Genomic DNA, 12,659 nt, shown 5'->3' on the forward strand with positions numbered 1-12,659 from the left:
AAGCAGGGTTTCTTAGCGCTTTGGGAATGTAGCTCATGAATTTCTCCGGATCTGTTTTGCATTCTGAACCAACTGTTCTGGTGTTTCGTCCCGTCTCTAAAAAAAGCCGGAGCAGAACTTCAGTCCGGCTTTACTGAGGCATCCCAGCCTTAACCATAGTGAAACGTAATTGACTGGTAGTTTGACCAGGTGCTCATCTAATCTATGCTTTAGGACAAAACATCAAGAGGTATTTTTAAGTTGCAGCGGTAAGAAACTGTCACTTTAAACAGAGGATTCTCTGCACAGTGCACAGATTCTCTAAATGTGCTAACAGCCAAACTTTATGACTTTTTCAGTGTATTTTCAAAAGCAATGCAGCATTTTGAAATCTTGGTGATTAAAACTAGCAGAGCAGTGAGGGGGTTCTGGCTAATTTTGTCTCCAAAATTTCAAAATACCACAGCATACCATATTTATCATAACAAATAGAAAATAACGTCTTGAGCAGAGATTGGGCCCGACCTCTTCTCCTTTTCTCCTTGATCTCGCATACTGAAGGATGGGTGAAAAGAGAAATACTCACCAAAATACAGCTGTAATACTACATACCTAGCTAGCTAAATGCCAAAGTGAATATTAAATCAATTTGTCTCTCCTGGTGATCCTTAGGGGAACCCCAGTGCATCTCAAATCACTGAGTCCAAGACACTGGCCTGTACATATCCAGTCTGAATCATAAAAATAGTGACCTGAGTCAGACTCTCTTATCCAAGTCCTGCACTCGAGTTATACAGCATTATAATTGACCCTTCTAGGAGATATGTACTTCTAAGGTGGGTCCCTTGTTAGGAATGGTGCCATTGGGTGTATTGTTGGTGGGGAAAGGTTTTGAGAAGTACCTATGACACAGTGTGAGATACTGATATGCATTCCTGCTCTAATCTTAAGTTAAAAGACATGAAGATGGATATAGGGAGTATCTAAGGGAAGCAAAGGTGTTATAGTTGATACGGGTTATAAAGACCTTGACTATGAAACTAAACCATGGCATTTTTGTGGGGTTCCCCTCCAGCCCCCTGACCAACTCTTGCACTTTTGCCTTCCTTCCCAGTGCTTTCCTGTCTTTATTTTCACATTCACGTGTCTGAGCCCAGTCCTTCCCAGCTAGCATGAGCTTGTGGTTCCTGTGGTTAATGGGTAGTGATTGTCATCATTGTACTTTATAATCTTGTTCCCTTCAGTACCGGGAACATATCTTCTATCTCACTGTTGCTTAGGTTATTTGTATGATCTGCAAGGTCTCCTTTTACTGTACTACTGAACTCCCAAAATACCAGCATGTGATCATACCTTTACATATTCCCATAGAGGATGGGAGCTGAGCATGGGCTATCTCTAGTAGGTAACCCAGGATGGCTAAGCAATTGTGGTGTTTGGGGGCCATCTTGCCCTTGAGGAATGACTGTCTAGCTAAGACTGGACATGGCAGAGGAGGGCAAGGCTCTTTAGTTGACCCCCTGTAGCTGTGTAAGAAAAAAAAAACAAGAGGAAGTAGCTGAGGTCATCTTCCCACAGCTGCAGTCGGAATTTTGTCCAGCAGCAAGATAGATAAATAGCTTCATATTCTGAGAGAGTCTATAGCTTCCATTGACTGTGGTCTCCTGGCATCAAACTCCATTTAAATGCAGTGAAAGAAATTCTATTCATGGAGCATAAATCTCCAAAAGGAGTATAGAGTTGGGGGCTCGTTCTGTTAATCTCTCCAAATAACATGGTGGGTTTGAAGGGCTGGTATATCTTTTGGCTTCTGATGATACTTTTGTGATTTTTTTTTATTTTTTTTATTTTTTGTTTTTGTGGTGTGGCAGCCCCCTGACAAGCACATCAATGTCTTTCTCTTCCCACATTAGTAGGAACTACGTGCTCTTTGGTCTGAATCATGTGTCTGTCTTAAAGGCTTGAGGTTTGTGAATGATGTGGTTTCAGTGGTGTGATACTAAAGCTTCTGTAGTTTGCAGTCAGGGTCAGACTGACCCCACACTCATACGATGTTGCAGACCAGTCAGTAATGTGTCAGTCTTATGAGACTTTGCAGCTTTCCAATATCTTCGGACAGTTTTTTTTGCCTTATTTACTGTGATGTGGCGTTTGCTCGCACCTCTGTATACGGGTAGTGAACTAGGCAATGAGAATATCAATACCAACAAACTGCGTTGGGTTCTAATTTGCATGAATTTGCTAGGGGGATCTTGCATGTGAATTTCACATGAATCTCCATTAGTTAGCCAAATAGTGAGTGGAGTTTCCCATTAAAGGCTTCACTGTAAACAGTTGAGCAGACATCTGTGGGGCCTTGTCATTGTAAGGGTCATAGTAGATTTTTTTCCCTATAACCCATCTATGGTGTCTTTTTGAAGGTTCTTCATCTTGGCAGATGCTCTTTCACCGCAAGTTATATCAAATTTAACATTTTCAGTTATTATATAAATGTATTATGCTACTATGTATCTGCACATGTAAAAAATTACCCAGATCATTATCAAACCAGAACCTTTTCCTGAGGCTTCTCCATGTTCCTCAGAGTCCAGTACTGTACTTCCCTATGCTTTGATTGAAGCTATTTGCATCATTAACTGATTAACTTGACAGTGATTTTCCCCTTCCAGGATCTGCTTTCATTGATTGCCCATTTCACACTTGACGTTTTAAAGGATGTTTATTCTACAGCTCTGTTTGGACCCTTAAAATTTAACATTTAACATACATATATAAAAGCAGAGGTGAGTAATTCAGTTCGAGAGTGTAAATCCAGACCAATATTTTGTTTCAATCAACCAGCTGAATATAAAGAGTCTGTCAGAAGTCAGTCAGAGTACTCAACTGGTTGGTTAACACAAAATCTTGGTCTAGACTTTTACTCTCTGGACCTGAACTACCCACCTCTGTATAACGGCACCCCTCTCAAAATTCACTGGCACAGAACATTGGACCCAGAGATGGCTTGGAGAATGCAAGGTGTCAGAAGCACACCAGGTTCATCATTTTCTAGGCAGAGCCTGGCATTGGATTAAAGTTAAGGAGATACATGCTAAACTCGCCCTGCAGGAACATACACCGAAATGGCCTCTATTTTGCAGAACTCATTGGTTCGAGAGATGACATCTCCATGCTGTCAAATCGGTCATGGCCAGGAAAGGAGGTGGTGAATCCGGATATGGTCCTCCTTGTTTGCTACTTGCTGTCACTTTCACCCAAAAATATAGATGGTACTTCCTGCCAGACCTTGGTATATGCTTTCACAGTATGATCATTCTGTATGCTGTATTTAAGTATGTTTACTGTGGCCATCCCAGCTTAGGCAAAACCTGCATCTGCTTATGGGTGACTTTTCCTGGCTTGGAAAACAGTATTTTTCCTGATTTGCGATCTGTTTTTATATGGTGCCATTCACAGGCTTGCTAAAGGAAAGAAGGGCATTACTTCTGTCTGTGCTGCTGAAAGACAGCAGGAGGAAGTGGTGATGGAATCGTCTGCCATTCATCTGTCTGTTAGACTTCGTGTGCAGGGGAAATTCAGCTCAGCACATCCTGAACTTATCGCTTTGCACTGGTTGTAGAACCCTTTGTTTTCTCTCATTTTCCAGTTACATGTTATGGAACACATGGTAGGATTTCCCAGCAACTGAGATGTTTCTCAGAAGAAGGCATCAGATTTTTTTTGCCCCAGCCTAATGCAGTGCTATCTCTCTATCTCTCTATATCTATATAGATCTATATCTATATAGATCTATATCTATATATCTATCTATATATCTATCTATATCTATATATATCTCTCTCTATCGCTCTCTCTATATATCTATATAGATATATATAGATCTATATCTATACAGATCTATATAGATATATATAGATCTATATCTATACAGATCTATATAGATATATATAGATCTATATCTATACAGATCTATATATCTATCTCTCTCTATCTCTATATATCTATATAGATCTATAATTTGAAAAGTAGACCATTCATAGTTGTGTTTTAAATATTTCTGTGGTGATACTCGGAACTAGTCTTGGGTGGTATGACAGTGTTACTGTCACCCCGGTGTTTAAAAATTCTAGAGGGATTATTTTTAATACCATTAAAAATACAGAAGCTCCTCTTTCTATTAAATTGATATGGTGATGCTATATTGAGGTGGTGTAGTGCAGTGCACAGTACTGGCCACCAGAGGTCAGTCTATTGGTTAGAAAGATGGGGCTGTGAGTGGTAACAATTATACAGGATTCGTTAAAAAAAAATGTTTCTGTTTGGGAGCAATTTGGATTTCTTCCCGATGGTAAAGGTGAGCCAGTTAGTCAATTTGTTTAATTTTCATTCTACATTGAAAATATTTGTGGACATTGTGTATGTATCAGTCCAATATGTCATTCTTGGCTAATAGTTTATCACCATTCAAAGTTAGCAGCACCAGAGTTTGACACACTGACTAAAATAATGCAGATGATTGCTCTGAATGATCAGCCATTTTCCGCAGTGAAGGGATTTTGTCGGCTCATTCCCCATGTTTATAATTCCCTGTCAATCTGCAGGCCAGCTTTCATCTTTTGTTTTCCTCAGAGAATTAAACGAAAGACGTAATGTCATTTCCTTAATCTGCCTTGGCGTGCTCGACAAGTTTCAGCGCTGTGAAGTTTGCGTTTAGGTTACCAAAATAGAATTATCGATTGATGGAATCGTGGTAGGAATTAAAAGGATTTCTGACGCATCTAATTATTTCCTAAATAATCGTAATTGGATTACCTAGGCACCCCTAATGGTCTGTGTGATGCTGGTATACACTGTCGGTAAGCAGGATGGGGCCCCCGCCTGCGGCTTCTTCCTTCTGCTGGGACTCCTTCCCAGCTCCCTTGAATAGTTTGCTTTCCAGGCAGCCTCACAAGTGCTCCATGTGCCTTGTGTCCCCCAGCCCAGCCTGTGAAGAGGCATTGACAGACTCACAGTGCCGGTTGTTTCTTTAGCCAGCTAAGAAGAGCCCTCTGGTCAGACTCTCTGTACTGTGTTGCTTTTCACATGCTTCCTCTGAGACAGTCCTCTGGGATCCCTGTAAGACAGATGGGAGATTCTTTGGGGATCTGCTTCCTGTGTGTGTGTGTGTGAGAAGGAGGGAGAGAGAGAGAGGGAGAGAGAGGGAGGGAGAGAGAGAGAGGGAGGGAGAGAGAGAGAGGGAGAGAGAGAGAGAGAGAGACTTGTAAAGTTAGGCATTAAACTGTGTTTTTGGAGAGTATCAAATCCAAATTTACTGGTTTGCTTTACCAGCAGCAGTGTAGCCTGATCTCAGTTAACTGACAGAAGGTGCAGCCTGTATGTGTCGTTGAGTTGATTAAACTTGAGGTTTTAGCAATTTCAGTTTGCTTCCTTGGAAGATTGTTACTAAACCATTCTCCACTAGATGGCGCCTTTTCTCTGCCGTTTCAGCTAGAATAATTAAAGTTCACTGCATTACTGCTCAGCACGTCCATGGTCCTTAGCCTGAAGCCATACTTTGTTTTAGCTGTATTCTATGTATAAAATGTTGGAATCTTTTGTGCATGTTGTTGCTTCTAAAGTACTCGATTATCAAAGCACTACTTTCCCATGATAATACAGCACGGTTTGTATGATAATATACATAAAGAGATTGTTAAAGATTTCTGGGTTCGGATCGCTGTACTCTGCATTATTTTTAAACTGTGATGTACTATACTGACTGCTCTCGTTCCCTTCATCTACAACTTTTACCTTCAGTTACCATAGCGACATTCCGTGCTGCACTGCACCTGATGGAGCTAAGTGCGTCTGCTGGCACTGTGCATTTCAGATGGATCAGCTTTCTGATGAAGAGCTGGATCATGCCGCAGAAGAGGACAGTGACAAGGAGGACCAGGACCTGGACAAGATGTTCGGAGCCTGGCTGGGGGAGTTGGACAAACTGACCAAGGTATGGGGGTATGTTTTGTAACTGGAAAAATTGACACTTGACACAAGTTGTGACACGAAATGAGTATTTCTGTGTGTTGCGGGGTTTTGCGTATCAAAATACACAGAATGTGAGGGTAGTCAGTGATGCATTGCGGCTACAGATAGCGATAGCATCTGTTTGATAAGCTTCTGTGAGCATCCGGTAAAGCTGTCGGCCGCATTTGAGAGTTCGCTCAACCCCTGCAGAGTCTGGATGATGGGAAACCAGAGAAGGTGCAGAAGGCCCCACTCAGACAGGAGACCAACTTGGCCAACTTCTCCTACCGCTTCTCAATGTACAACATCAACGGTGCGTTGGTCTTTTGTGCTGGCATCAAAATGCACAGAATTGGTATTTCCCCCCATAAATTGCTTTCTCCCTTTATATGATTTGCCATGATGATGTGGTCATTCTGATCCAACATGTAAGCTCTAGGAGGTCTGTGCCTATAACCTGGGTGTCTTTATCGCTCTGCTTTCAGAGGCTCTGAACCAGGGAGACCCAGTGGACCTGGACGCCCTCATGGCAGATCTATGCTCCATCGAGCAGGAGCTCAGCAGCATCAGCAGGCCCAACAGTGGCGCCAAGCTGAGGCAGAAGCTTCCGGCAGGCCGTGGCACTGGGGTCCGTCACGGCAGCGGGGGTGGGGGCAGCGGGGGTGGCAGCAGCGCAGGCAGCAGCAGCAGTAGCGCCCGTGCCTCACCAGCCTCCACGGTTCGGGGGGGCAGCTCTCATAGCCGGCCACTGGCCTCTAACTTCTCCTTGGATGACATCACGGCCCAGCTGGAGCAGGCTTCGCTCAGCATGGACGAGGCGGCCCGGCAGACCTCGACCTCTTCCTCCTCGGCCTCGCCCTCTTCCTCCTCCTCCTCCTCCACAGCTACCCTGCTCCGGGCCGCATCCTCTTCGCACCAGCACCGCAGAACCGGCTCTGCTGGTGCCATCAGCAATCATGAGGTCCGCTCCCTAGGGCAGTCGCCCCGCTCCAGCATCAACTCTGCCTCTGCCGGCAGCATGGATTCGCTGGATATGGACAAGCCTCTGCGTCCCCCTGAGCCTGAGGCCCCCCGGCGGCCTGACGGCCCCCCGGGACCCACCGCTCCGCCCACAGCCCCTCAGGACCTGAGCCCGGGGCAGTCCAGTTCAGAGGTGCGCATGAGTGTCCTCCCATCTTTATGACGGAAGCCCTCTGTGTCTAACCCTAGATTTCCTGATCCATGACTAGCTTTTGAAGGCTTCACTGAGCCATGTGACAGTGTCACCAGCCAGACCCATCAGACAGAACGGCAGCCAGTGGTCTCAGTGTCTGCGGATCACATCCAGTTCCCCAGTGCAGGATGTACCCAACTCTTTTGGCTGCATTTGTTCAATCGATCTATTGTGGATAGAAAATGCAGGAATATAGATGGCCAGAACCTCAACCACAGGCTCAGTGAATTTTTATTAAAGTCCACAGCTTGAAATATGCCTCCTCCTTCTGGAAGATGGTACAGGCAGAAAACGTGTATAGGAGGTTAGGGTTGTGCTTTTTTCTCTTTTTATTGCAGCCATGCGTAGAAGCTGACTGTTTTGTGACAATTTTACTTCCTAACTATCTCATGGTGGTGTGGCCATTGTAAATGAATGCTTTTTGTTGTAAATACGACAGGGGTTCAGATGGAAGCGGGGGCACCATATTTGAAAAGCAAACGGTCTTTTCTGAAAATGCTGTAGTGAAATCTAAACATCTAGTGCTGCTCGTTCACGCTCGCTGTGGACATCTTACTGTAGTGCCCACTCCCCGTCAGGAGTGACCAGTTCAGCTGGCTCTGAATATGTCACACACACATCTTAGGTCCCGCCGACATCCTCATGCTAGTGTTTAAGCAGAGCTGCATGTATGACTCCTGCAGATTTGAAATCATGCTCTGCTTGCTTGTTTAGGTATCGAGTCAAAGCTCAGGTCAGCGCATGATGTAAGTAGTCAGTCTTTGACTCAGTGAGGTTTTCTCATACAGTGAATAGCACTTTTAGTGTGGGATCTTGCTGTGTGCATGGTGGACACACACCTCTATGACAACCCCCCCCCCCCCCCCCCCCCCATTTTAAAAGTCTCGGCACCTCTCACTGACTGTCATTTGTGTTCGGTACATAGTGATTGTGTATTTTCTGAAGACCCTTGAAATCGGAAAACCCAGAATGGTATGTGTGTGGTTTGGGGGGGGGGGGGTCTACATCACAGTTTTTGGAGTCTGGTGGGACATTGTGCTTTTCTTAGTCCCCATAGATTGTGAATGTTGGGATGTTTACGTGAATCAGTCATGGATTTGCTGCAGTTGAACATCACATGCAGAGCGGTGAAGGAGCAGCTCTTAGGTTATACTAATAGGAAAGATTTATTTCCTGTACCAAGGTAGTTTATCACCATCTATGAGGACAATAATGTAAAAAACCATTTAAATTGTTCTAATTTTGGATGCTTAGCTGTTAAATTGAAACTTAGAATACTTTGGCTTCTGGGAAACTGTGCTGCAACATTTTTACTTCTGAAATGCCATTTTACCGATTTTTCCACTGATCACTATTTGATGCACAGCCATCCTGCGATTCTCTGCTTCCACGCCTCAGTAAAGGATCAGCTGCGGTTGTTTGTATTCTTTGACAATCATTGCATTAACTCTCCTCGTGTTTTTTTCTTCCCTTTCGTTTCTGCACCAAGCACTCCTATCTGGACAGGGAAACCTCCCTCATTCTGAAAAACATTGCGGGAAAGCCCTCTCACTTGCTGACAAAGGTGACGCCCTCTTTTGCTTGTTTGTCTTTCCCCCCCCCCCCCCCCCCCATGTGCTGCTTTGTAACCACCTGCGAAACAGGCCCCTTTTCCTAATGCTCGTTCATTCTCTCGCTCCTTCACTGTCCCCCTGTCCACCCCGCATGATCTCCTGTGCCTGGTGCTCCTCTTCTGCAGCTTTGAGCATTTCCAGAATCTTCCTAATGCATCAGTCTGCATCATGCTACCACTGGGGGGCACTTAAGAGGTGGTGTGTGCATGTCAGTTCAGTTCTTTACGTCGTGGCGGTGCGGTCTCACACTTTGGAGTACATGCACAGGTAAACCAGTGTAAAGGGGCATGAGGGCATGCATGTGCGCATTTGTGGGCATGCATGTGCGCATTTGTGGGCATGCATGTGCGCATTTGTGGGCAGTGCCGGTATGGACTTCATGCGGGCGACGTGCACTTTGGACCTACAGGTATTCTGTGTTTGGATAAGAGTGCAGAAAAGTGTGTGGGACACCATAGATTGAATACTGTGGTCTTTTAAGTTACTGTGGATTTAGCAGAATCTTTCATGACTACATCACAGACGGACAGAAGCAGATCAGAGGTATTTGTGCATGAGGTGTCGTTAGTGTTCCTCTGTAGGCCTCCTTGGATCGACCATGCAGTAATAACATAATGTGGCAGAGATCATGAGATGGACAGTTTATTAGATTCCTCTAATGGGCCTTGTGGTAGATACAGAGCGTTTCTTACAGTCCGCGCTTACTGTACAGGAGAGTGGTGGGCTCCCATATTCCCTTAATGCAGTCCTGCATTAAGGTCCTGCCCAGTAATGCGTACATATGTGAAAGCTGCTGTCTAAAGGTTATTTACCCTGCTTGAAAAGGTAAGTGGATGTCTTGGACTGTCTGACAAATTGACCTGAAAATACAGGCTGAAGGCGTCCCATTTAGCCAAGGGGAGGGGTCGTGTTGAGTCGCACTCATTATACAGGTATGTCAACAGGCGTCCTAACGACTGACGTCTGATCATATATATGTCTGGGGTTCGTAGTAGATAATACACACTGATGGGGAGACGCCTGAAAGCGGATGTCGTAGGACCTTGGCGCGCGTATCACTTAGTGCAGGATGATGAGTAACGCTGTCTACCTTGTAATACAGTTTGCATTCAGCAATGCGAGTGTGATGGACAGCTACAGTAAGCAGATATGATACGGATACAGTAATATACTGTGCTGTTTCATTGTATGAACAAAAACTTACTGTACAGTAAAACATTTTGCTGCAGCTTCAGGTCTCTTCTCAGCTCCTGATTTCGTGCTGCAATTCCTGCCTCATGTTCCCTGAAGCTTAAGTGCAATCTCTTTTTATAATAGTGTTATGATTTTATATTTCAGCTATTAGCTGTAGAGTACTGTGTGTATATCTCAGTACTTCATGCCTGTAGCTATGGAGCCTGGCGTCTGGTCTTCCTGCTTCCATATGCAGATACCTGTATATACATGCAGTTAAGGGCTGTTCTGTCTAAATCATCCTTTGTTCTATCATCTCATCCACAAAAAGGTCTTAAACTTCCCCTAACTACTAGCAAATATGTTATTGCTGTTTTAGTATTATTCTCATTGAATGTGGCGCTGGCTCAGTGGGTAACACTGTCGCCTCTTGCATCCAGGGTCTGTGTCTGTGCCCTATGATGGACTGGCCCACCATCCAGCCAGTGCCATTGTCTGGTACCCTCTGCTGACTTAAGCTTTTTTTAAACTTGGCTTATCTAATTCAGTTCAGTCCTTTTTGTGTAGCTCATTTTTACATTACATTGTCTCAAAGTGCTTAACAGTATTCCTGCCCAAAGCCCCCAGAGAGTAAGCCAGAGGTGACCAGTGATAAGGAAGTAACATTGGGAGGAGCCAGACCTAAAAGGGAAGCCCATTCAAACAGGACGTCCAAAGTAACAAAGTCCTGATTTATGAAGCAGAATTGTGAATAGTCCAGATATAAATGCAGAAGGTCCAGTGGAGTTATGGATGCAATAGATAATATTATGACGTAATTTGTAGTGCGGTGTGGAGATAATTTGACCTGCTGGAGACTCCTTAACTATGGCAGCTTAACTAGGCGGGAGAGGTGGGAGGGAACAGAGGCATGAGGAATCCCTGAGCACCAGCACTCAACACATGGGAGATGTAAAGCCAGAGTGACAGCACTGGGCACACAGTTCATCCAGTATCAGTGACACTGATCCCCAACCAGCTCTGAGCTAGACACTTACCCTGGCTGAGGTGAAACCTAACTATCAGCTTTGTCACCATATGCAAGACTAAACAAGCAAATTTGTAGCCTTGACATAAATGTCAGGAGTGAGTCTGAATCTCAGATATTTGCTGGGAGACTTTTCCATAACTTTGGTGCCCAGTAACGGATTATTCCAAAAAAGGTAATTTCACTGCAGTCATTGAGAGTGAAGCAGACGGACTAGGGGTTGTATGGAACCAGCAAAACTGCGGATGTACTCTGGTGCAAGACCATTCAGTGATGTTTAGGTTAGCAGTAACACCTTACAGTCGATACAAGACCTAACCGGAAGCCTGTGGAGCGAGGCCAATACAGGACTAATATGCTGCCATTTTCATAGTCCCTCTTAGGGCTCTCACTGCATCATTCTACACCAAGTGTAGTTTAGTAATGCAGAGGTGGCTCCGCAAACCAATAGGGCATTACAGTAGTTCAGATTAGAGACTTTTGCATCCTGAAGGGAGAACATTGTTTTAAGTTTTTCAGATTTGCTTATATGAAAGAAATCTGTTTTAACCATGTTATTTATGTGAGCATCCAGAGAGGAACCCGAGTCAGAAGTGACACCAAGGCTTGTAACCACCGTTCTTACATTGACTAGTCAGCCATCAAGCTTAATGCAATCAACAGCACCCTGTGCTCTTTTATGGCCCAGTTGTAACACTTCTGTTTCGTCAGAGTTTAACAGACGGAAGTTACTGGCCATCCAGCTCCGAACCTCAGCCAAGCATTTCTCAGTCTTTGACAGCTACGCCAGTTCTTCTGTTTCGCCAGATATGTACAGCTGTGTGTCATCTGCATAACGATGAAAACTCACACTGTTTCCTAATAATACCAGCAAAAGACGGCATGTACGAGGTGAACAAGATTGGCCCCAGGACAGAACCTTGCAGGACACCGGACCTTCCTCTGGTGGATTCTTTGTTCACATAGGTGAACTGGTGACGATCAGACATGAGCAGAACCCAGACAGCAGCTGCCTGTTGACACCACCCCAAGTTTATAGCCTTGGTCTCTCTGTTTTGGAATCATTAGTAATAATGCCGAAAAACCTGTAAAGTTTTTCCGGGAAAAAAGTTGGTATGTGTGTCATGTTACATAAGATTGATGTTTCAAAGTGTTAAGTGTTCTAGGTATTAAAATCCATGGCATTGTACAATATCAGTGCGGTAAGGAAAGACTCGCACAGAGAGTACAAAGAGAATTTAGATTAGATACGGAAAATGAAAAGTAAAACGTGCATAAAGTGCAAAGGGGGGGAGGGTGAAATACAAAATATTTGGTCCTTTCTGGACTCAAGGCTACAGTAATATATATATATTTTTATCAGTGTTAAATATCTTTCACTCCAGTGATTAAACTTTCATGAAAACCCAAAGCCGTTTTTTCTAGCATTGAGATGCACAGTTGCTGGTTTTACGGAACGGCCAAATCATTGAAGAGCAAATCGTCTGTATTCAGATGCTACAGCTAATTGGAATCTGCTTCAGTTCATTCTAGGGAAGAAAAAATCCTCACTTTTGCTGACACAGGGTGTGTGACCCCACATTGTGTAGTCGATGTGCCCCATGTACAGGGTGGCCTGCAGTCCACGTGCTTTTATGCTGAACACCCT

At 44.3% G+C, this 12,659-nt stretch overlaps 1 protein-coding gene across 1 annotated transcript in view; it reads left to right on the forward strand.

Moving 5' to 3' along the window:
- The window catches only part of LOC125745019 (ras-associated and pleckstrin homology domains-containing protein 1-like), a 51,231-nt gene that overhangs the window by 22,041 nt on the left and 16,531 nt on the right, over positions 1 to 12,659 (forward strand). Inside the window, 4 exon segments of the mRNA XM_049017402.1 lie at positions 5,849 to 5,968; positions 6,196 to 6,298; positions 6,471 to 7,138; positions 8,688 to 8,762. Of these exon segments, the coding sequence (XP_048873359.1) occupies positions 5,849 to 5,968; positions 6,196 to 6,298; positions 6,471 to 7,138; positions 8,688 to 8,762 (966 nt within the window).

Source organism: Brienomyrus brachyistius, chromosome 1 (assembly GCF_023856365.1).
Source record: "Brienomyrus brachyistius isolate T26 chromosome 1, BBRACH_0.4, whole genome shotgun sequence".
NCBI lineage: Eukaryota > Metazoa > Chordata > Actinopteri > Osteoglossiformes > Mormyridae > Brienomyrus > Brienomyrus brachyistius.